The following is a 26,070-nucleotide window of genomic DNA, read 5'->3' on the forward strand; positions in this document are numbered from 1 at the left end:
TGTGGATGAAAGCTTTGTATGTGGTGAGGACCTCAGAAGTGCCCAGAAAGGACTTTGCACAACGGAGGATGCCCAGACGGTGGCTTTGCAGGCCAGCTTGGAAATGTGGTTTTCCCAAGAATGATCATGGCAGATATATATATATATATATATATATTGTTGTGGTTTTTGGAATAAAGGCAAACCCCCCCTTTTAGTTAGTTGCACCACAACATGTAGCCTCGCTTAGTTCAGTTATTTCTTATTCAATGTTAAGTATAGTCTCCTTCCCGGTGTTAGTATGCGTTGAGACAGGTAAGTAAGGGTAGGCCTCATTGGGCCTGGAGTGCCATGTGCTGGGCCTGGAACAAGTCGAGGAGGCCCAAGGGAGGAGCCGGAGGGAGTGGCTGGTAAGCAGCAACAGCCAATGGGAGCTAAAGGGGAGTGGCCAGCAACGGCGGCCAGGGGAGGTCCTTGGAACATTCTGGTGGGACTCTGGGGGGGGGCTATAAAACCCAGCCCCAGACCCCAGAACTCTCTCTCTGAAGTCGAAGCACGAGTCGCTCTCTGCCCCTGAACTCTCGCTCCGCCCCCGAACTCAAGAAGCTCTCAGCGCTCTCTCTGTAGTCAGCGTTCTGCCCCTGCTCTCTGCTCCCTGGCTTTCTCTTTCGTTTGCCCTCGGTTTCATGAGATAAACGCTCTCGCAGGACGATCTCTCTCGTGCCCTGTGCTCTAACGATCTCCTGCCTGGACGCCCTGCAAGTGCGCTTCGCCTCGCGGACTTCAGGACACGCTGCGGAGATTCCGGTGCATGCACGACTGGATGCCGACATCCCTGCCACGAACATCCTCGAGGGACACGCCCAACGAGCTGTCCGGGGCGAGCGGCACCAAGCGGCCGCGCTTTGAGCGCGTCCTCTTCTTCATCCCTTTCCCCGCGTGAGTCAGTGGGCCCTTGTCTGGGAAATTAAGTTAAGAACGGTTAAGTTTCTACCCTGTGTCTCTTCTCTCTAGCCATTGTACAAATTGTGAATAAACCTGTGTTTTGCTTCCACTTGGCCATTTACATCTTTTCACAATTGGCCTCGCATTGCACGAGATAAAACCGCTCGATTGGATTCCTAATAATAATTAACGGCACGAGTCACGTGACTGCTGAAATGTATGAAAGCCCACATAATCTTGTTTCTCAAAGTCTGAGAGTCCTTTAGGTGCTTTTTTGCAAACTCCAAGCAGGCTTTCATGTGTCTTTCACTGAGGAGAGGTTTCCGTCTGGCCACTTTGCCATAAAGCCCAGATCGGTGGAGTGTTGCAGTGATGGTTGTCCTTCTGGAAGTTTCTCCCATCTCCACACAAAATTTACCACAGGCGGACTCCAATCAAGGTGTAGAAACATCTCAAAGATGATCAAGAGAAATGGGAGGCACCTGAGCTAAATTTCAAGTGTTTGAGTCGACCTGTATTGAGTCAGAATTTTTCCCACTTAGCCCCATGCAGGAATTTGATTCCTGTTCATAAAAATTGAGTTCATCTCCAATGCACTTCTGCATAAACACACATACATACATACATACGCATATATACAGACTTGGCATTTAATATGGAATATTTTTTTTGTGGGGGTGAACTTACTTTTCAAGATGTCTTAGAACCAAAAGTTCATTGGAATTATGTTGAAATTATTCTAGATTTTGTTAATGTGACCTTTAAAAGAAACAAAAACCACATTTGACATTTCGAAACAAATAAATTGATCCTTGAAAGTGATGTCAACTGATATCGAACTCAATTCATGGACAGAACTGTGTTAAACTTCTGTACGTTTTCCAGAAGTATGTCTTTATTTTGCACATTAACCTAATTTTTTTTTTAACAAAAACAAAAGTTAAATTACGACTGGGATTACGGACAGTAAAATTACAGTTCAGTACTTCGTGTAACCCCCACGAGCATTCAGGAGAGCACGTACACGTTGAGGCATGCTGTTCACGAGATTTTCCAAGGTCTGGACAGGAATCGCTTGCCTTGCAGTGACAATAGCCTGCTGCAATTCACGCACAGAGGTCGGCTGCTGGTCCAAGTGGTCGATTTGACGCGTTAATTCTGCCCACAAGTTATCTATCGGATTCATATCCGGGGACATGGCAGGCCACTCCATATGCTCTACACCACGGTCAGCAAGAAAGTGTTGGATCATGCGAGCATGATGAGGCCGTGCATTGTCATCTTGGAAGACAAAGTTTCCTCGAAAGGCTGCACGAGCAAATGGAAGCAATGATTCTTCCAGAATGGCCCTGTACTTGAACTGGTTCAGCTTTCCAATCAGAACAACCAGGTCAGTTTTGCCCCCTGCATGAAAAGCAGCCCAAACGGTCACCCCACCACCTCCAGCATGGACTCTTGGCACTATACAATCTTTGTTGTAGGCTTTATGCACTTGTCTGTGCACTCGGACGCGGCCATCTTGACGATAGACCAGAAATCTAGACTGGTCACTGAAGATCACGTGATTCCAGTGTCCTGGCTGCCATTGACGGTGCTCTCTGGCCCACTGCAATCGGCGCTGGCGGTGTTATCTGGTCAGGCATGGCTTTCTCAGGGGACGCCTGGCACGATAGCCTGCTTGAACCAGTCGTTGGTTGACTAGCCTTCTGGATACAGGCACATTTGTCAGTTGCTGCCACTCAGCCCGAAGCCGATTAGCTGACTTGGTACGGCCATTGCGGACTAACCGTTGCAGCTGGCGATCATCCCTCCTTGTGGTTCTGCGGGGACGTCCTGCCCTCAGTATTGAAGTAGGGACACCCCTCTGAGCATTTCGTTTCAGGATCTTTGACACCTGACCTTGACTGATGCCATACTGCCGAGCAATAGCACGCTGTTTCATGCCGTAATTTCGTAAAGCCACCACTCCATGACAAACAGCATTGTCGAGTTGACGGTCCATCTCCAGAGGAAGTGGCAATAACTTTTGGAGACGTGCAGCAGCTGTTTTCCACTAATACAGAACGCAACAACCCTTGTATACCCGACTGTGAAGCCAATCAACAAATGCACCTGTCCGTACATTTTGCCACGCCACCTGTGATATAATCCTGTTGTTGACTTCTTGCTGCGACAGACAATCAGTGACATGGTTCTTTCAACAAATAAATCACCAAAGTGTAAAAGAAACTCACCAGATTGATATACTGAGTTAAGAAAGTAAACCCAAGTCAAGAAAAAAAAAATATTCCATATTAAATGCCAAGTCTGTATAGATATTGTTACGGAACCCAACGTCGGCCTCTGTTCCCCTTATCGAGGGGGGATTAGTCCCCTCGTTTATGACCGACCGACGTGGTCCCTGACGCTGTACAGCGACCTCCAGAAAGGCCGGTGGCACAGCCCCGTTCGTACCGCGGACAGATGTTAATTGCCGAGCGGTTTTAGCAACCGCGGCACGAACTATTAACAATGACTAGACCCGATTCCTGAACGTTGGCCAAATCGTGCCACAGGTATTCAATTTGGAAAAGACAAAGACGACGGATGTGAAGAAGAAGAAGACAAAAGGTTGGAAATACGAATATTATTTATTACTACTATTTACACAATTAAAGAAACCAAGGAAGAAGGAAGGATAATAAAATAAAGACAGAAAGGAGCCAGGAGACACAGTGAAACTCTAGCTTAACTAAACAGGCTTAACTTATACCCCAAGGACAAGACAAAGACAGACAACGAGCACACTTACACGGGGAATGATGGCAGGAACGAATGCAGGAGGTGGATGGCTGGAGGGAGAGAGAGGTCCACGGGAGCTGTGTACTGGTCGGGCCAGGAGCGGCAGCTCCGTTCCTCCGTGGCCACGGTCGGCACCGCCGTCAACGCCCAAGCTGCGGTCATGCGAGCTGCCGCGGGACGAGCTCCGCCGGTCGAGTTAAAGCTGCCTGGTGGAGCCAACGCTGCTTGGTGGAGTCAAAGCTGCTGGTGGAGCCAATGCTGCTTGGTAGAGTCAAAGCTGCTGGTAAGGAGTCAAAGCTGCTGGTGGAGCCAATGCTGCTTGGTGCTGCTTCTGCCGCGTCTCTCTCTCTCCCTGTCTGAGCTGACTCACAAAGGCTTCCGCGCGTGCTTTTATTGCCCCTGGGCGATCAAGCCGCCAGCCTCCAGGACACGCCCATCGGTGAGCTCGCCTCGGCCCTGATTGGCCACGAGGGCCCACCGATCCCACCCCCAGAGGAGGCGTTGGTAAGGCCACGCCTTGTTCCTGGCGCTGGACTGACTCCTCCCACCTTCCGCTCCGAAATGACCTCGTGCTCAATGGAGTTTGGGGTGAAAACAACCACAACCCCACAGCAGCGGCAGAATGCAGCAAACCGCCCAGTGCAGTTGGCAATTGATGAAAGGGGGGATGTGCAGGGAATCTACCTTATTCCACTTCGGTGCAATGGAGTGTTAATTAATGGAAGACACAGCCTTAATCTAATACACATAATAAGGAGATAACTACTGAACAAGGAGGAAATCTATGATTGGCTACGTGTGGTATATGGAATAACTAACGGGAACGAACTTTGGCCTTTATACACAACAAATGGAGGAAGGAGGGTGATATTTTACAAGAACACAAAAAAACACAATTCTCAAATCCATAACACTGCACCCTCCTCCTCTTAGGTACGTCCCGGGCCTATCAAACTTTTACCTTTAGTGTGGCACATAGGTGTAGTTCCCTCTACATTTAACCTGACCCTGAGTGTGCCCGTTTTAAAACATAAATAAATATGTCCCGCTGCTCCATTGCACCCTGCCTAACAGACACGCCCACAGCTAACCGAATTGCGGAATTGTCTTCAAACTACAACATGAACGATGGGGGAGCATTATTTACAGTTACTCTACTTCTATTTACAAAACGCAACCCAGGGCCTGCGATTGTTCTTTTGGGGGGGGGAGGGGGGGGGGAGACAGCCTGTGCTGCATCGACGCACCAGAAAGCACCAAAAACGCACCAAAACACCAAAAACACCATCAAGCACCAATCGGTGCACAGTCACCATAGTTCAATTTAAAAAAACCAACAAACCCCTGGTGGTGTCTTGCTCTTTGGCTCCCTCTGCTGGCTATTGCCGTTCTTCCAGATGTTGTCAACTTCTTTGCTGGTGGCCTATTTGAAATAATAAAATGAAATGCACCAAACGTGTCCGTTTTTATTTATGGCCCACAGGGCCGACTATGTGTGGTTCACCTGTGTGGCATAGGTGCCCTGTGACCAAGGTCCGCCAGCATGATCTCGGGCCTTCATGGCCGGTTCCAGCAGAGGGGCCATGCCCCAACCCATGGGGTCCATATGTGGTGCTCAGCCACAGACATGTGGTCCATACGTGGTGCATCGATGCAGACAGCTGTGGTTGCGAGAGCTCTGGCACACAATGGCGGACTCCCGCACGTTCCCCTCGGCGCCCAGTCACGCACAGTCCTCGGGTGGGAGACAAGGGGGGGGGGGGAGGGAAGACGACAGGTGAGCGAGGGGTAAGGTCGCAAGGGTACACATCAAACAAGGCAATGCAAGGCGAGGTGCGTTTGGAGACTGGGCGGAGAAAAGCTCGTCCCTACCGTACGTCACCCCCCCTGTTACCTACTCTACCCTTGCCCTTACCCCATATTTACAAAAATCTACACATTACCCTACACCTTTCAAATCCATTGCTACCGTCACGTCTTCCCCATATTTCCCCTACACCAAATTCGTCCCCACAATCCCTCTAACCGAATTTGCCATCACCAATTCATCATCAATCCTCATAAGGAGGGAGAGATGGAACACAAAGCACAATGTCACACCCACGTCATGATGCGTCTCACATTTCAACCATTTGCACAACAAAAATAACAAAACAACCTGGCATGGTGTGGAGGGACGTCATCTCAGGTGAGTGGATGTAGATGGTGCGAGGAGATTCTTAATCCTAACTATCTTCTAAATGACATTAACTCACTTTACACTACCCGGGGTCTTTCCCTGCCAAACCATTGGCAATCTTACTCTATGTGGTTTTAAGAACCAAATTCCCATTGACCAAACTGTGGTGCTTCATCAATTTGGGGTCTCACTCCCCCGATTCAACTCCCTGTGCCCTTGCACAATTTCAGGACTGGGTCGTGTGGCTCTCCCAGCAGGTCTACCCACCTGCACACCTCCACCACCGTAGTTGCCTCCGAGCTTACCTGCTCCTCACCCTAACCTATCTACTGGGGAAGGCCCTCTGGTGCTCTCCCCACTCGGTGCCCTCTCTGGCACTGGGCTACCCGGGTCCGTCCTCTGGATCCTCGGGCCCCATCCACAACTCTACCGGCTCCCAGAGCCCACCTGCGGCCTCAGCTGGCCGACATCCTCACAGTGCTGGAGTGCTCAACCAACTACACACACTAACAGGCCACACGCCCAGCCATTTCCACGTCACTAATGCACCCATCCAAACACCATTCTTCCACCACGCACCACAGATGCCAATATCCAACCACAATTTACCTGTACCCTCTACCTAACGCTTAAACTACCCTCCCTGGGTATTCATGATGGGGTCCATCCTCCTTTCCCCCATCCACACCTTCGCACCATCCACTCCACAGTTTCCACCATACTCACTCCACACCATCCATTCCATACTCCATATATTCCAGACCATGTATTCCACACAACCATTCTCCATACACCTGTTGTTGCACACCTGTGCAATCACTCGTGGTGCTACCTGCACCCTCCTTCCTCCCTGGACCATTTGGTCAACACAACACACAATCACCACTACTCACTCATACACTGCTCCATACACTTTCCTTTCTCAAAACCATCGCCTCAGGCACCCAGATTTCCCCACGCTCACACACACCTCTCCCGAGCATTGCCTAGCAATTCCTCATTTCACCGATATCAATACTCACTCACACGGCATCATCTAATCTACCTGGTGCCCTGCTAAAACTTGCACTTCCCCGTCGCCCCTTTAGACTATTGCGCTCCCTCGTCATTATAATCCAAACTAATCTACCTGCGTCCCCACTACAGGTATCATTGTCACTACTTACCTCTACCGTTACCTATGGTCATCTTCTCTAGATCCCTACACACTATATCCTAACCCTCCCGGGCTAGTTTTCACTGCCAACCCCATAACTAGTGCTCCTTTGCCCCCGTTGTGAGGGATGGCAGAGTTGCCATCCCACCACATCGGGCGTCTCTCACTATAAATTTTGCTCACCAAATTCCAGCCAATCAAAAATTTTCCAACCACTGCCAATCACAAATTTTGCTTTTCCAAATTCCCTCTCCCTACCAAATGTCCTTTACTTGAGCCTCTCGGTGCACCAATTCATCTCCAAAGCCCGGCTTCACAAAGCATCCAAAGGCGGTTGGATCCGTCCGGCATTCGGTGCAGGGAAGGGGGTTCGCTCAGGCCGAGATCCCAAGGTCCACCTCGGCGCGGCGCCTTTCGGTCTCCCGCCTGATGACCCGATCTCGCCCTGCCGGAACGCTGCAACCAAAAGCGGTCGCCGTCCCGACCCTTCCTCGGTGTCCTTGAACCGGGCCACCCGCCCCGCTTAGTGGAGCACGGACGCGGCCGTTCAGAGCGAGGCCTGGCGTGGATCGCGTACGGCGGTTCTTTCCAAACCGCCGCGGTTACGATCCCCGCGGGTTCCCGCTGCACACGAAGCCCGGCACGCACCGAGGGCCCGCTTCGGCTATAAGTTGATCTAACCGCTAACCCGGGTAGCGTCGATGCTCCACTTGCATGCTTACACCCCGCAGCCCGTTCCTTGCTCACACATCCAGCTGTCTCCATGCTCTTTGTCATTGCACCTTCCCTGACACACCCTCCAGGTTCACTCATAGACTTCGTCACTCCTCTGACCACCGCACACCTTAGCACACACTCGTCGTTCGCACACCTCACCAACACACCTCTTCACGCCCCCTCCTCGGTCACCTCCTCTGTGACAACCACGGGTGTGCACTCACTTGCACACCCAATCACGTGCCTTACTACTACCTCGAGCGTGCATTCCCACACGCGCTCGACCATTCCAGGTGTGCATCCTTCCATCCAAAGTGTACATCCTAGCTCACCTGCCACAACCAACTCACGCTCCGTGTCACTCTCGCTACGTTCACCACCACACTCGGTCGTGCATTCACCCTTACTCTTGACAGCGCACTCTGTACTCATGCACCCGTCCATTACACACCTTTCTCGCGCATCCTCTTGCTCACACTCTCCCGTTACACCCTCCGTAACACTCACCACAGGTGTGCATTCTCTCATTACATTCCTTGTAACACTCCCCACTACGCGCTTCCATGTTCCCCCCCCCCCCCCCCCCGCACACGCGCTACGACCAACTCACTCTCGACAGCACACTCACTCCTCGGCGCGCACTTTTTCCTCACACACCTCATAGTCGGACATTCTCGCACACCTCCTCCTTCACACTCTGCACCTGTCGCACACTTTACCAGCGGCCTCTCACGAACACCCGGGTCCAAACCAACCCCCAAGCCGACTGAATCTCCCCTCACACCATATACATTTCCGAGTATATCGCCACTCACCTTGGCACCTCGTCTCCGTACCTCCTTCGCCACCTGCAAACTCTTTATTTGGTTAGCAAGCACACCATCACGATTTGAGCACCGACCTTGCACATATTCCATCACCTCCTCCTTTATCTCCCTCTTAGTTTCCCTCCGTCTCTTCTTAATTTCACTCACCCCCTCTTCCACATCCTCTAACTTTTGCTTCACCTCTTTTATTTCCCGGTGCATCTCCTCAATTTCGTCCTCTAAGGCCACCTTGACCGTCTCTATGTGCGTCCTCACCTCCCGGTCCTTCGTCTTCATTGCCTCCGTCACCTCGTCCAACCTCGTTGTCAGTCCCTCACGTACCATCTGACATTCCCTCTTTGTCGCTATGAGTTCATTTTTGAGTTCTTTTTGTGTCGCTTTCAACCCTCCTAGTACGGCAGTGTTCTTTTCCACCTGCTGCACTGGTTCCTTTTGTCCCACCGTCAGCTGCTCTACTCCCTGCGTCAGCTCCTCTATGCCACCTTGTAACTTTGCCGTCCCATTTCTCACCTCTTTCTCCATACGCTTCTCACCTCGCTTTACCTCCTCGCGTACCCCCGAGACCTCCTCGCTTACACCTCGTCTTATTTCCTCCCCCATCTCCTCCATTTCTTTAGTAGATGCCGCCCTCATCTGTTCCAATTCGTTCCTCTGGGCATCCAATTTAGTTTCCAACCCGATTTTCACCTCCTCTATCTGATCACCCATTTGTTTAATTTCCCGGGCGGATTGCTCCCCTATTTCCCTCAATTTGCTTTCCATTGTGTTTTCTAACCCCGTTAACCCATTCTTCACCCCTTTCATCCCGTTGTCTAACCCCTCAAATTTATTGTCTATACCCTCAAATTTACTGTCTAAACCCTCAAATTTATTGTCTAAACCCTCAAATTTATTGTCTAAACCCTCAAATTTAGCTTCTAGCCCCCCGATTTGGTTTTCTAATCACTCCCCCATTCTGTTTTCCAAACCTCCCATTTGGTTTCCCAACTGTTCACTGATACCCCTCGCTTCGTCCCTCACTGCTCCAATCATTCTGCTTTCCATTTCTTCACCCGACTTAACCATAAAGGCCTTTATTTGTTCCATAAATAGGCCCCAATCCATCGGCGGCGCTGCTACGGTCACGGGCGCGGCGACATTTGGTGCTGCTGTAACCACGTGCACGAGGGCGCCATTTTGTGTACCTGACACCCCCCTCAACCACTTCACCATTGCTCTCCTCCATTTCCCCCACATACATTTCCCTGGGGTCCTGGGTCGACTCTAACCCCTCTTCTATTTCCCCCATCGGCATCCCGTCGCCTTGACCATCCATGGCACGATTTGTTTTAATTTAGGATTTTATAAAACACAATTTTTGGGCCACTCGTAATTTGAGCGCGCTAAGCGCTTCAGGTCCGAATCTCGCTCCCGACACCCGCTCCCGACACCAATTGTTACGGAACCCAATGTCGGCCTCTGTTCCCCTTATCGAGGGGGGATTAGTCCCCTCGTTTATGACCAACCGACGTGGTCCCTGACGCTGTACAGCGACCTCTGGAAAGGCCGGTGGCACAGCCCCGTTCGTACCGCGGACAGATGTTAATTGCCGAGCGGTTTTAGCAACCGCGGCACGAACTATTAACAATGATTAGACCCGATTCCTGAACGTTGGCCAAATCGTGCCACAGGTATTCAATTTGGAAAAGACAAAGATGACGGATGTGAAGAAGAAGAAGACAAAAGGTTGGAAATACGAATATTATTTATTACTACTATTTACACAATTAAAGAAACCAAGGAAGAAGGAAGGATAATAAAATAAAGACAGAAAGGAGCCAGGAGACACAGTGAAATTCTAGCTTAACAAAACAGGCTTAACTTATACCCCAAGGACAAGACAAAGACAGACAACGAGCACACTTACACGGGGAATGATGGCAGGAACGAATGCAGGAGGTGGATGGCTGGAGGGAGAGGGAGGTCCACGGGAACTGTGTACTGGTCGGGCCAGGAGCGGCAGCTCCGTTCCTCCGCGGCCACGGTCGGCACCGCCGTCAACGCCCAAGCTGCGGTCATGCGAGCTGCCGCGGGACGAGCTCCGCCGGTCGAGTTAAAGCTGCCTGGTGGAGCCAACGCTGCTTGGTGGAGTCAAAGCTGCTGGTGGAGCCAACGCTGCTTGGTGGAGTCAAAGCTGCTAGTGGAGTCAAAGCTGCTGGTGGAGTCAAAGCTGCTGGTGGAGTCAAAGCTGCTGGTGGGGCCAACGCTGCTTGGTGCTGCTTCTGCCGCGTCTCTCTCTCTCCCTGTCTGAGCTGACTCCCAAAGGCTTCCGCGCGCGCTTTTATTGCCCCTGGGCGATCAAGCCGCCGGCCTCCAGGACACGCCCATCGGCGAGCTCGCCTCGGCCATGATTGGCCACGAGGGCCCACCGATCCCACCCCCAGAGGAGGTGTTGGCAAGGCCACGCCGTGTTCCTGGCGCTGGGCTGACTCCTCCCACCTTCCGCTCCAAGATGACCTCGTGCTCAATGGAGTTTGGGGTGAAAACAACCACAACCCCACAGCAGCGGCAGAATGCAGCAAACCGCCCAGTGCAGTTGGCAATTGACGAAAGGGGGGGATGTGCAGGGAATCTACCTTATTCCACTTCGGTGCAATGGAGTGTTAATTAATGGAAGACACAGCCTTAATCTAATACACATAATAAGGAGATAACTACTGAACAAGGAGGAAATCTATGATTGGCTACGTGTGGTATATGGAATAACTAACGGGAACGACCTTTGGCCTTTATACACAACAAATGGAGGAAGGAGGGTGATATTTTACAACAACACAAAAAAAACACAATTCTCAAATCCATAACTATATATATATATATATATATATATATATATATATATATATATACTTAGGCTGACATTTGGGTTCTGCCTAGGAGGCATGTAAGACATCGGCCATTATAAAAGCTCGCAGTGTTAAGTGTGTAACATTCTGAGGGGATTACGGCTGGCTCAATAGCGCAGTGGGCGGGTTTTTTTTTTTTTTTTTTTGTATACTGAATCGAGGCTCGTGAAAGAGCTGACATTTACTTCACAAACAAATCAACCAGACAAACAAAATATATAAAAAGAGGGAGCGGAAGACAAGAGAAGGGAAAGCACACAAACACTTGAGTACCATTTATTAGCCGTCTGTTGACGCATAAATCAATGGAGGTCCGTGGTTCGAGCCCCGTATTGAGTCCGAATTTTTCACACTTAGCCCCACGCAGGAATTTGATTCCTGTTTATAAATATAGATATATATATATATATATAAATGGTAGCATACACTGCATCAGCACGTCACTGCATCCTTGGACGACTCCTCAGCACCATCCTGACACGCACCACTGTGTGTGCGACGAATGAGGTGTTTTTTTTACCGCGGCCAGAGTGCAAGTCCTGCCACCAACCTCCTTGAGAGAGGACCCAGTACCCTGGTACTCATTACACCGACGTCAGAAGGATGACAGGCTGAGTCAACCCCACCTGGTATTAATTCAACGATTGAACAGGATTCAAACTCAGGACCTTAGGATCCAAAGCCCGCCACCTTAACCAATAGGCCAACACCAGGTTCATGGCAGATAGTGAGACCCAAAAACTAGAGTGACAGAACTTCTTCAAGAGGACTGTTCAGGAAGTAGATGGGAGGGTTGTTCAGACGGTCTTTTCGGAGAGACAAAGTGAGAGTGTGAGATTGGTCAGGATTGAAAGACATGTTCCAATTGTTTGACCAGCGTGAGATATTGTCCAGGTCTGCGGAGAGCAAAGAAGCTGCTGCCTGTCGATCTGAGGGTTGAGATATGGAGCGGCAGAGAGTGGAGTCATCAGCAAAGAGATAGCGAGGATTTTCGAGAGAGTCGGAGAGATCATTAATGAAGACCAGAAGAAGCACAGGGCCCAGCACACTGCCTTGGGGAACTCCAGCCTGAACAGGAAGGGGAGATGAGAGAATTACATTCAGGGCCACACCACACGTCGACTGCGACCAGAGAGGAAGTCCGCAAGCCATGCGTGGAGGTTTGTATAGATACTGTTACAGACACGACTTTGATGTTAAGGTGGGCCGAGCGGAATGGCCGTCGTGTCCGCACAAATTACCCGATTATACTCGACGTTGACGAAGTCGCGTTACGCTGGCTCAATAAGAAAAAGAAGACACCCGGCTGGGTTATAAAATGACGACACCAGGGATACGGTTCTCAAGACCTCCGGAGGAGATTATATTCGTTACGGAAGGTCAGATTACAGGGACGAGAGGTACAACATAGAAAGACAAGCACTTAGACACAATCTTATATTATTCCCAACAGACGACAGATAAACGGGACAAAGCTGACTCACACGGGGATTGATGGCTAGGAAAGGCAAGGTAGCGATGGCTCCAGGTGCACCTGGGCTCGGGGCAGGATCAACACGGTTCGGTCCAGAGATGCGGGGGAGGTCTCGTCGCAGCGCTCAGAGGTGACGTTCTTTCTCAGGCGGGTCTTTCTCAGGCCTCTCCAAACTCAGGCGCATCTGTTTCAGCGCTCGCAGGTCCGTCTTTCTCCAGCTGGGGGCGCATCTTTTCTCACTTCCGGTAAGTCGCCACGTATATCCGGCGGGGAGTGACACGCCCTCGGCTCGCTAGCGCCGCCCCAGATGGAATCGGTCCGCCCTTCTGATTGGGTGCGGGGGGTTACCAGGCTCCGCCCTTGAGGAGGAGCTGACAGCCAGCCCCTCCGTGGTAACCCCGTGGAGCGCGTGGTCAATGGCGCTAATCGAGCCGGTGTGAGGACGCATCCTCCCCCGCGCCGCCGCCATCTCCTCTGTTGTTGTTGTAATTGTTGGGGAAGAAGATGGAAGGAGGTATGGGAAAGGTCCTAAACTCACTACTGATGCCATATAATCACATTCTGGTGCAACGAAGAGTCAGAATTAATGGAAACGAGTCCTTAACTGACATAGATTAAGAATAACTAGCAAGATGTCCGAAAGTTGTCTACGTGTGGTGCGGTGGACCTGGGCACGACATTTAATGGGGGAATAAGGGGAAGGTCGGCTCTACTGAGTGTTATTTACATGCAATGGGACTAGGGAATGGGGGATTGGGGAAAGTTGGGGAGTATTGGAGAAATAGGGGAATATTTACAAGCGGATATGGAGGCCAAATTCCATATTCGCAACAATACCATAGGAGAAGTGTTTGGTGAGCAGGGTGGGGTGCCAGACCATATCGAAGGCACGAGATATGTCAAGGGAGACAGCTCTCATTTACTGTTTGGCATTGAGGACCTCCATCCATTGTTGAGACAGTAGAAGCAGCACCACCAGAGTAGAAAGACCTGGTCTGAATCCAAATTGACGATCCAAGATCACGCCATTGGAGAAGAGGAAGGATTTGATGTCAGAAGCGATGATGGATTCCATGAAATTGCTTATTATTGGGAGCAGGCTGATTGGTTTGGGGTTGCAAGGATCTGTTTTTGCACCGTTTTTATGTAAAGCGGGAATGTTGGCTGATTTCCAAGCAGATGGCAGATGGCCTTGAGCAAAAGAGAGGGTGAAGAGAACAGAGAGAGGGTGAGATAGAGCGGCAGGCAGAGCAGGATTTTAGGACCCGTGGGCTGATGCTGTTTGGTCCAGTTGCAGAATCAGAGTCGAGGTTCGACAGAAACTTCTCCACCTTGTCAGGAGAGAAGGACACAGAGTCGAGTAGCAGCTGGGTTCGACTGGTTAAGGTGGGTACAGGGAGAGATTGGTTTGGGACACAAGATTTTGAGGCAAACACAGAGTCGAGGCATTCGGCTTTGTCACGTGCAGTGTCAGCTGTGTAGCCATTTGAGGTAAGGGAGGAGATGGAGGGGGAACAAACACCAGAAACAGATTTTACCAGCCGCTACCAGGATTTGGAGGAGGGAGACAGGTTTGAGAGTTCAGTCTTGAGAGTAGAGAGATAGTGTTTCCTGGCTCTCCTGATAGTAGACATATACTTTTTCCGAGCTTTGTGAAAGGAATGGAGATTGCTTTCAGTTGGATTTGCCTTCCAAGAGGCGAAGGCAAGTTGTTTCAGGGCAACTGCCTCACCACAAGCTTCAGTGTACCATGGACGGGAGGAAGGGTATGACAAATGAAGACGAGATGGGATAAATCTGTGCATGAGAGAGAGCAGTTTACTTTGGAAGAATTCTCAGGAAGAGTTTATGTCAGAGGCAGTAGAGATGGGAGACCAGTCCAGATGATTGATGGTTGCTTGCAGACCGTGCCAGTCGGCTTGAGTGAAATGCCAGACTCGTCGACTCTGAGGAGGCTCTCTGAGAATGGCCAGAGGGATGTTATTTAAGATTTGTTCTTGTTCTGCTCTGTTGATGTTCACGGGGAGATGGTGAAGAGAGATGTTCTTTAAGATCACTTAAAGCAAAAACCTCTCTAAAAATACGCTCCATTCTATATTTTTGACAGTAAAGCAGATGTGACGTTGTAGCTAATGCAGTATTGATTTACACCCCATTTACATTCACTCGAGGACCAGGAAAAATCCATGCATAACCCATGCAAATTCCATGTCCAGCTTATGTGGGGTAAGCCACGAAAATCCCATGTACTGCCCATGTGGGCTATCCAGTTGGCCCCGGTGGAGCCTACGGACAAATTCAGCTGGGGCCTACATGGGGGAACACACTTGGGACCCACAAGTTAGCCAACGTAGGTCTCATATGGGCCCCAGCTGGACATGCTGTTTGGGTAACAGTTCGCTCCATTGTGGTGCTCGTCATTCATCCAGCACATTGTAGTTGGACGCTAGCCGATTGTCCACTTTAATGGAAAAATGGTGCACAGGCCTCTGGGTTTTCATTCTAATCCAGATAAAGCAAACATGAGTTGCACGTAAAGCATTTTGCTGAAGTGCAATCGTCCATTTCTGACCTGACCATCCCTGGAAGAAAACAAACATTCCATTTTGCTGTTATTCAGGGAAATCTAGAAGTGGAGGAACACCAAGTGAATATGCCTTCTCCAATCTATTAGTCCAACATTATGATCCATGGGTTCTTGCATCACATCTGAGTAACAGAGGCTGCAAAATTTCATCACCTATAATTAAATTAACTTGCCTTGTTGATATCCTCTCAGCCGTTGATAGCTCGTAATGTAAGTACACGCATATCCATGGCGTGGCTGGGATGGGCTTCTTCATTGGTGAACAATATAGCCATCTGAATAGTAAACACTTAATTACATAATTTACCCCCTTTCCACATTTCCTTAATGGATGCTAGCTTCTGTAACAAAATGGCATCTGTTGTCGCCACACACAAAATGTCGCTTTTGTCCATTGCCATCACTACTCTGATCAACCATTCCTCCACTCCTAACTTCCTCAATGCCCATGTCAATACTTCACGTGGAACCCTATCGAATGCTTTCTCCAGATCAACAAACCCAAGAAACAACTTCTTCCTCTTCTCCATGTACTTCTACTGCAACTGCCTCACAATAAAAAGTGCGTCTGTCATTCCTCTTCCTGGCATAAATCCAAACTGCATTTCGTCAATCTTCACTTTCTTCCTTATCCTCCTCTCCAACACCCTTTCCAATACCTTCATTCCATGCTCCAATAACTTTATCGCTCGATATGAGCCACACTCCAGAGGGTCACCTTTTCCCTTGTATAGGAATGCGGCCTTCTTTCACCACCAGATTACAGATCTGTCATTCTCTTCACCCCCAACTTCCTGCTGCCTTCAACATATCTCCCACAACTCCCGTCGGCCCTCCCGCTTTTCTACTCTTCATTGCTTTTATCACTTCCTCAACTTCCTTCTCGGTTATCTTCTCTGCCGGTCCTAAAACTGGGTTACTCTCTATGTTGCCATCCCATTCATTCTCTGTATTCAACAGCATTTCCATATATCTCTTCCACCTTCCTTTAATTCCATCTGGGTCGACAACGATTTGTCCCACTTCATCCTTCAAGCAACTCACCCCCATCACATCACACCTCTCTTTCGCTATCTGCTTTGCAATCCTGAACACCGCTCTCTGACCCTCTTCCGAATCCAAACGTTCTCCGAACATTTTCCGACATGCCTCCTGCGCCTTTGCTACCTCTTTCTTTGCAGCCTTCTTGGCTGATGAACCTCTGAAAGTTTGACGACAATCCGTTCAGCAATCTCTGAGAGAAATGGTGACACACACACACACACATACACACACACACACATACACACACACACATACACACACACACATACACACACACACATACACACACACACATACACACACACACACACACACACACATACATACATACATACACACACACACACACACACACACGTACACACGGTTCTCTTATCGTATAGATGTGGGGCAGAAAGTGTCCCTGTTGGGAAAGGTATTATTTGCTCCTTTGAGGTATAAGGACATAAAGTTTGATGAGCTGTGCTCGAAGCGATGAAGACGATAATGTTACCAATGATGAGGTTCATGGTAATTATGGTAATGGTGATGATATTATGGAGATTAAGAGGAGTGCTGCAGTCTCCTGGCTTCGATGGACTCTGAAGAATGACATATATATTTGTAAACATAATACATACTAATTAACATACTCCAGTTGATGAGTGAAAGTTGATTAAAACAAAGACTACCTTCCAAGAGGGTCTGACAGCTCTTGCAATTCTTCTCCTTCTCTTTGCAACCTTTACTGGCCCAACGCACTTCGCGACAAGTTCCGTTTCCTTCATCCCCTATGGAATAATTAGGTCACAGAGATCAAAAACACGACCATCGTCAGCGTTATTTTTGATATCACCAACAATGTACATACCATGTTGTTTAAAACATCCTTGGCAGAGGATTTACAAATGGTAGATCACCCAGTAGGAGGTGCTGTGACCTAAACTCTTTCCAATAGGCAAAGCATCTGGATCTGCTGAAGTTCATGTCTTTGCACAACATAAGGAAAATGAGTATCATGGCACATACTTTGCTTCCTTGAATAGTCCCCCTTTATGAATAGTCACTAACTATTAAGACCAAGACTACAGGTGATGGCCAATCTACATAAGACATACACAAACTGGTGCAAGATTCAATCATCCCCTTCTCACATAAAGCACTCCCATTCCTCCTCTGTCTTCCCAATGTTTCTCTGAGTTTTGTCCCCCTCCTATATAACAAATGTATCCTTCCGTTTCATATAACCTATCCTCTACCACACTGTTTCCTCTACCACCTCTAAGTCCTCTCCCCCACTACTTTCTGCAAAAACAATGATTGTGTTAGCTGTGAGCAACACCACCTGGAAGTCTGAAATATAGTCTATAATGGTAATCAATACCTAACAGGTCAATAGTCTGTGTCTAAGAACTGAAAGAAACAACGATGCAAGTCCCCATTGAGGACACTGCACCTTGAAAACGGCACGTATTGATTTTACATTGAAATAAATAAATATGCAGTTAGTGTCGATGGTAAAGTGTATATAAATAAATAAATAATTCAAAGTTGTGTGCAAATAGCGGTGATGGTAAAATGTATATCTACCATACAAAACACAATGTCAGTTTATGTGTTTGTACAGATGTCTGTCACCGTTCATAAGTGTAGGTTTTAAAGGCCAATCTTTTAACATGAATGTATATTCACTACGGTCTATTTTTGAGGATAAAACAAACTCGAAAAACATTTTCCATAAAAAACTATTAATTATGTCACTTTTATTGGAATTGTAGACGGTGGCTTGCAAACTGAGCCTCAAGGGCGGCGTACAGAAACGTTTTTTTAAAATAACAATAAATACAAGGCACATGGAGGTTAAATTCGCTACACGTGATGTGAAATGTACGCAGAGTAAAACGAGTGTTCATTTACGTCCGTATGATGTCTAATAAATAAAGAAGATATAAGCGCACCTGACACTAGGCCGAGGCTTCAGACCTTCGCACGCTTACGCGGCTGCACCGTCAAATAAACTGTTTCAACCCGTCATATTTGACGGGGTTTTTACTACTAAATAAATAATGGTTCTTAAAAGCATATATATACACAATCCTGTACTGTTCTTTCTCCCATTAAAAAAAATATATTCCCCAAAATCGCAAATAAAAGTGTGTCCCATGACTTTTGGCTCCAATCCCAAAATAATTTGATGTGCCTCGTAGACAGATGTTATTGCAAACATGTGCCGAATATGAAAGAAACTTGTCCGGCCATTTTCCAGTAGAGGCTCTGGATGGACGGATGGATGGAGGGAGGGACGGTCAGCTGCCAAAATGTACCGATAATCCCCGAGCCAGGCTGATACCTGATTGGGGACTAAAAATTAGCTGACAAAGGTTGCCACCATAACAAAAGTTATGATTAAACAAAATAAATAAATAAAAACTACATCACGAATTTTATATATATATGTATATATATATTTTTTTGTACAGAATCCAGGCTCGTGTAAGAGCTAACGCATTGAACATGAAAACATGCACAGACACATAAAACATACAATGAAGGGAGCGGGAGACAAGAGGGGGAGAGAGAGGGAAGCACACAAGCACAACAGTCAAGAACAAGGACTCGGTCTTGGTGTGGGAAATCTTCAGTGGGAAATCTTACTTATTGGTTGCAGTGCTGGAGATCCAATTGCTGAAAATTTCTCGACCATTTTTCTCATAAAACCAAAGAGCCTTTCGGATAATCCAAAAGGGCTACGGAATGGGTCACTCGGATGAGACATGGAGAACGGGTCGTTGTTCCACAGCCCAAGGTGTGACGTAAAAGGTTGAATGCTCCGGGCCAGTCGAGGAGGCGACGGACTTCGGAACCAGTGTAGAAACTCAGGACCAAGAATTCCTCGGAATGCCGGGGCACTGTTTTCGAGCATGTGTGTGGTGCGTTCAAACATTCGATTGATGTTGTACTTGAGGCTGTCAAAGTGTGACGCCAGTCCATTAAATGGATAATTGGTGGAGCTAACATTTTCACTTCCGTGTGGTCGACCCGGTCCAAACAGGGAGTCCATATGCTCAAAGAGTTTGCTCATCTGTGGAAAAATCACACACCAACACCATCATTTGATGGATTGTGCACTTGATTCTTACATATAACAACAATAATGACTGCACTGTGGTCACAACCTGCGACAAAATCCAGTAAAGGGTTGATTGGGAAACGTGCATTTAAAGCATTCTTAAAAGATGAGCAGCATGATTGAGAAACACATTTAATGCGCTATTTAAAAAATAACTCGACACCTCTTATCTATGTCACCCTCCCCACGGTTATATCAGAACGAGCTGATTCGTCACACGGTCATGGATTGTTTAACCCCAAAATGGGGCCGTTCAAAAATTACGTGAAGCTATATTTTCAGGGAGGCGCATACCGTGCGTGCTGTCGGACTTGATTAAACCTTACTACTAATTCTTCTTCGAAATCGATTAGATTTTTCAGGGTCCCTCATCATGAGTGACACTCGACCCAAACAAAGCCAATGGAAATCTGACACAACAAACCAGGGCAGTGTATAATGAGCAGAGGCCTAGAGGCCTGATGTCTAATGCCTACCAGTAAACCAAGATGGCGGCCATATTATTTTGTCTGGGTGCCATGGTGGGTGGAATCAAGGGACAAATGTGAGTGGGGTTAAAAAAAATAAAATGGGTGCACATTTCAAAAATCGACCCCCAACAAGGACCACACCAACAACCACGTGGAGCTTTTGTACACTTGACACCTCGCAGGTAAAAAGCGTTTTAGTGCATAGAGTAAACTTTTGGGAAACAACAACAACAACAACACAACATGCATTTTAAGGCCATTTTCCCTGCTAGAGCGGGGGTTAGCCTTGCGGGAAACAAAATCACCAAATTAATCACTGAGACTACAAAGGTTGTCAAATGAATACATTAAGCAATATTATTTTCCTCTTTTTTATTTACTCACTATTTTTCTCAGTATAGGTATCAAAAGATATGGCAATCCTGATTGTATTTTCATAAGGGAAAGAATGAAGGTGTGGGAGTGGGTTAGTATATAAAGTGGAGAGAAACAGAAAACGTTGTTTTTAATCTTTCATCTCCACCATCTGAAGCATCACCAAGAGGATAAGGAGCAAATTTTTAACTTCAATTGTACATTCTGAATTAATCAACCAGCGATGTTTACAAAATACAGAATGCAAAATGGTGGATCTTTTCACAATTTCAACATTCATACCTTCTTGCCCATATATTTAATCCACTTTCTTTCATTTTCTCCCATCCCCACCATGCTTACATTTTATTCAGGTGACACTTTTTAATGATATGGCAGCAAACCTTATTAGCACTGCTACTTTATATTACCTCCTATCTTATATGTTACGGATTCGTCACTTCCGTTGTTGTGGTTTTCATCCACTGTAAACATTTTTGATTCCATGTACAATTATTGTTGTCGTTTAAGGGAGATAGAGGTTACTATTTTCAAAAGGTAAAAAAGTCAATGTTTTAAATGAAACTGCAACCGGACGACGACGAAGAGGAAGAGGAGAAGGCGGAGCGAGTGAGTCGGGGAAGAAGCCTAGCTGCTTCGAGGTCTGGAGAAAACGTTGACGAACGGAGGTCACTAGCAAACTTCGGGTTTCACCGGGAAAGGGATTCTTGCGACAGAGTTGTTATTGCTGTGACAGATCAATCTGCGTGTCAGGTTTTGGCGGTTGATTCCGAGGAGAATCATCGTCGTGCTGTTGCGCCTCGAGAATGGGCCGTCGGCCATTTTGACTCGCGCGCTTTGCGCATCGCGCACGGTTTTTCGCTTCGCTTCAACTATTTTCACCGCATCCAGACGTTTATCTGGTGTGTGTGTGTGTGTGTAACGTGGATTTTGAAGGTAAATCTGCGATTTGCCGGTTTGGAGCCGTGAAACATCCATACCCGAGGGTGTGATTTCCCAGTCGCCTGGAGGGCGCCTTTGGGTTTCCCCGTCACCTTGAGGGCACCTTTGTGCAGCTTTGGCCACGTGACTGACTGTCATCCGAACGGGATTCTGGGCTTGATTGGACATCGTTCTGACGATCGCTGGAGCGGATCGACTTGGGCTTGATGCCGGAATAGAGACATTGGGGAATGTTCTTCTTTTCGCTCACTTGGAGCACAGTGAGTTATATTGTACGAACCTGATGGTACCATCATAGGAAATATATATTGGTTGTACAATTGATTACTATTGTTGTTGTACTGTTATTCTTGTGTGATCTTAATACAATATTTGTTTGTTGGTAACAATTGGTGTGGCTTCACCATTGATCTTTGACATACAGAATAACACATTTTTCTGCCGTGACTCCTCTCGGGGCTCGGAGGTACACCATGACCAGGGGTTGGGGAGGAGCACGTAACAGAAATATAAAAAATGTCTACCTCTCAGCCTCGACTTGACATGGCATTGGCCTCACGAGTTGCTGCAAGTTGCCTCTGGGGATGATTCTCTTGTGCCCATTCATTCACTGATGAAAATAACGTGAACTAGAACGGCACTCAGTACCGTAAAATGGGTTGAATATGGACAGCAAGGTGAATAGCGACACAAACTGAAAAAAGTTCGGAAACTTTTTTCGCTGAAAATTGATAACCATACTGATTTGTTGATATTTGGGTTGAAAGTGTTCTCTTGTTTTTTTAAAAAGCAACTTATAGTCCCTATTAACCCCATATATGGGTTAAATAGGAATAAATAGGATTTTTATGGCTGTCCCTATTCACCCCGTTTTACGGGTGATCACCCCGTTTTATGGGTGAATAGGGACAGTCACTAATACAAAAAAATAATAATCAAGAAACAATCCTGAGTTTCCAACTTATTGCTAAATTGATAGCTCAGATGGATGCACATAATATGCACCCACAATATAAACCACGGTGCCAATGAAAAAAAAAATGGGATAAAAAGTTTCTCCAAACTGTCCCTATTTCTTGATTTTTTTTTTTGTATTAGTGACTGTCCCTATATAGGGACAGCCATAAAAATCCTATTTATTCCTATTTAACCCATATATGGGGTTAATAGGGACTATAAGTTGCTTTTAAAAAAAACAAGAGAACACTTTCAACCCAAATATCAACAAATCAGTATGGTTATCAATTTTCAGCGAAAAAAGTTTCCGAACTTTTTTTCAGTTTGTGTCCCTATTCACCTTGCTGTCCCTATTCACCCCATTTTACGGTAGAGAGCATACCACCGCCAGGCTGAACAGTTTATATTTTGTATCCCACTTGTAGGCCAGAACTGGATCTGGACCTGGACATGAACCAAAATTTAGCCGGCTTGTTCTTGTCATCTACCCAACTCATCAACAAAGTTTTGTCATATCCCGTCCATAACGTTTTGAGATATCATGCGATGTATAGTTTTTGGCCGTATCTCTCAACGGTGAAGAGGAGCCTGGTGTTTGCTTAGCGGTTAGGGTGTGGCTTGTGGATCCTAGGATCCTGGGTTCGAATCCTGGTCAATCGCTGAATTAATGCCAGGAGGGTTGACCCAGCCTGTCATCCTTCCAAGGTCTGCAAATTGAGTACCAGTTCACTGGTAATTCCCTGTGTGTCGCAAGAGGTGATATGACTAACAGGGTTGGCGGCAGGAAGGGAATGCGGCTGTAAAACATTGCTTCAAATAGGGGACCATGGTGCCCGAAAAAGGCCAACCTCTGCTCTGTGGGGGAAAGTGGCCTCTAAAAAAGGTGGTTCTTCTCAATGGTGAAGAATTACTTCAAAAAAAATTAAATATTCTCATATCTGGATCCGGATCGGGACATTCACCAAAATCGAATCAATTGAACACCCAACCTGTCCACCAATTTTTGTCCGAATCCTTCCATAACCTTTTGAGATATCGTGCTCAGACAGACAGACAGGGCAGACAAATTTCTTTTTCAGGAGTGAACGAAAAGTGCTCTATTGCCTATACACCACCCAAACAAAGCAATACATCAGAATAATGTGCTACACGCTCAGAAAAAGAAGGCCCGTAAGGCAGGTACTCTGCTGGTAATAGCAATAATGATTGATTTCATCCAAGCAAGGTGAGTTTGAGTTCAAATTACATAGACTGGTCACTTCATCATGACCTAGCTCGGGTATTTTTTATTTGTAGTTTCCTGTATTCAAGTTCTTCACATGATGATTCTTCTTCTATCATATGCAGCACGGGACCCGAAGATCCCAAACCAGCCACCCTGACCATGAAGCCAACAGCAAGCTATCACATCATGTTGATGTAATCAGACGCATGCTAATCAAAAGGATGTGTCGTGCTGAACCATTATGTAAATGATTTTCCTTTCTACTTTAATAATTTATTAAGAAGCACACAGTAATATGTATTTCCAGTGTTGTTAAATTATTTTTTGCAGGATAACTAAGTATGCACTCCTCTGAGCTGTCTAGCCTGCGTTAGAATCCCGACCCACCTACAAACTGTCATCCCGGTGTTTCACAGGTCGGGTGATTTATCAGTGTGTGTCGTCCCTCGGATGAACGTTAAAATGGGCGTCCCATCAGCCGGCATTATTTTATAGACGTTCGTGGAAAGGACGAACATATTCATACTCAGAACATGTGGAACATATTCTGTTCATAAACTCTGGTTTCATGAATTTGATCGATCAATTCACCTTAATTTTTATCACATCCACATTCTACTTCCCTTTCCCCAGACCAATTGTGTCTGATTGTGATTGTTATGAACGCATCCAAGTGTATCATAAATGTCATAATAATCTGAGCACCACCAACTGTGAAAGCTTAAATTAGGTAATGCAGGGTGTTCGCCTGTATTAGTTTAAATTGGTTTATATGATACAGAAACTCATAAAGTTTTGTGCACACCATCAATACACTCCAAAGTGATCTCCGTTTGTCGTGCGCAGGACACGAAGGTGGTACACAAGTTCTTGCCATGTTCGGCCCAAGATGTTTGCGTCCACCAGTGTGCATGCAGCTGTGATCCGAGAATGAAGATCCTGCAGGTTTGCCACATTGATGTTGTGGTCATCTTTGGCAAACCCCACAGAATTTAAATCAAGGGGGGGGGGTGGGTTATGTCTGGCAATCGTGGGGGCCAGGCGGTTGGTCCGTCTTGGCCAATCCGGTGACCTGAAATTTTTTCATTCAGGATGGCTTGAACGACTAAGGCCCAATGAGGGCAGTTGCCATCCTATTGAAAATGATATCGGGTTGCAGGTCTTCAATCTGTGGGAAGGCGTACCCTTCCAACATGTTCATGTAAATTATTACGGTCACTGTATCATCCACAAAGAAAAACGGACCCACCAAGCAGTTATGGAGAAGGCCACACCACACATTGACCTTTGGACTATCATGTATGTGTTCAATGACCACGTGGGGGTTTTCAGGGCCCCAGCTCCTCACATTGTGCTGGTTGACCTTCCACAATACATGAAAGCAATCTTTGGCTGTGAACATGACCTTTTTCAAGTAATCTTCATCATCCTCTATGCGGCTGAGCATTTGCAAGGCAAACGCCATGCGTTTGGGTCCATCATTTGGATTGCGTTCCTGCAGAATCTGCACCTTATAGGAATAAAGTTTGTCTTTTATGCAAAATCCTGTTACAGTGGTGGGTGGTAGTGCCAGTTCTCTGGATGCGTATCGGATCGATTTTCTGGGATTTTGTATAAATGATTCACGCACTGTTCAACGGCTGCTGCACTTGTGCCTGGTCGACCGGTACTTTTCTGTTTCTGACAACTTCCCGTCTCCTTAAACCTCTTGCACCACTCTCTGATTAATAGTCTGCGATGGCGGATTCCTTCCATACCTTGTACGGAAATTACGCTGAACTCGCGTGTCGGATCTCGTCTCGATGAACCATTCGACACACTGAGCTTTCTCCTGTGGAGTCGCCATTTTCTTTTACATTAAACCACCAGACCTGAAAATAAAGAAAACTTTGAGTTTCTGTATCATGTAAAATAAAGGGTATCGTTGTATCATATGTGGTACTAAATATATTAACAACCAAAGTTGGCCAGCTCTTTTTGGAATACCCTGTGCAGTAAAATGCGTGTGTTTGCCACATTAATAATAGCAAGTTCAAAATGTTCTGGAATGTGTTGGAAGTGTCCGGAGTATTATAATTAAAGTCTTAAAGCAAGACCTTGAAGAATAGCCAACCGTGTTAAAAACTTTACAGCTTATTGTTTTAATAACCAACCAAGTCAAAAACCTCACAGGTGATTGTTTTAATATCCAAATAGTTATAAGCTCAGTATGTGGCAGTAAAATATTCACCTCTGATTCCTGAAAGGTGTTTTAAATATCTCATATGGAACATGTTTGCAAAGTATAAATAAGTCACTTAATTATCCCTCAATTAAAATTTCCTTTTGAATTGATTTATGGATGAAACGACTGTAATTCAATATTAATGGCAGATGGTTGAAAAACACAAAATATTTTGACTGGCACTGTGTGGAGTT

General features: G+C 46.8%; 1 protein-coding gene across 1 annotated transcript in view; it reads right to left on the minus strand.

Moving 5' to 3' along the window:
• Positions 1 to 26,070, minus strand: part of LOC137432569 (clusterin) — a 68,211-nt gene that overhangs the window by 16,998 nt on the left and 25,143 nt on the right. The window contains exons 6-7 of the mRNA XM_078783369.1: positions 19,209 to 19,635; positions 17,246 to 17,344 (exon numbers count right to left, since the gene is read on the minus strand). Coding sequence (XP_078639495.1) covers positions 17,246 to 17,344; positions 19,209 to 19,635 — 526 coding nt within the window. The remainder of the gene's footprint in view (positions 1 to 17,245; positions 17,345 to 19,208; positions 19,636 to 26,070) is intronic.

This window comes from Myxine glutinosa, chromosome 8, assembly GCF_964187855.1.
Source record: "Myxine glutinosa chromosome 8, kmMyxGlut1.1, whole genome shotgun sequence".
NCBI classification, from domain to species: Eukaryota; Metazoa; Chordata; class Myxini; order Myxiniformes; family Myxinidae; genus Myxine; species Myxine glutinosa.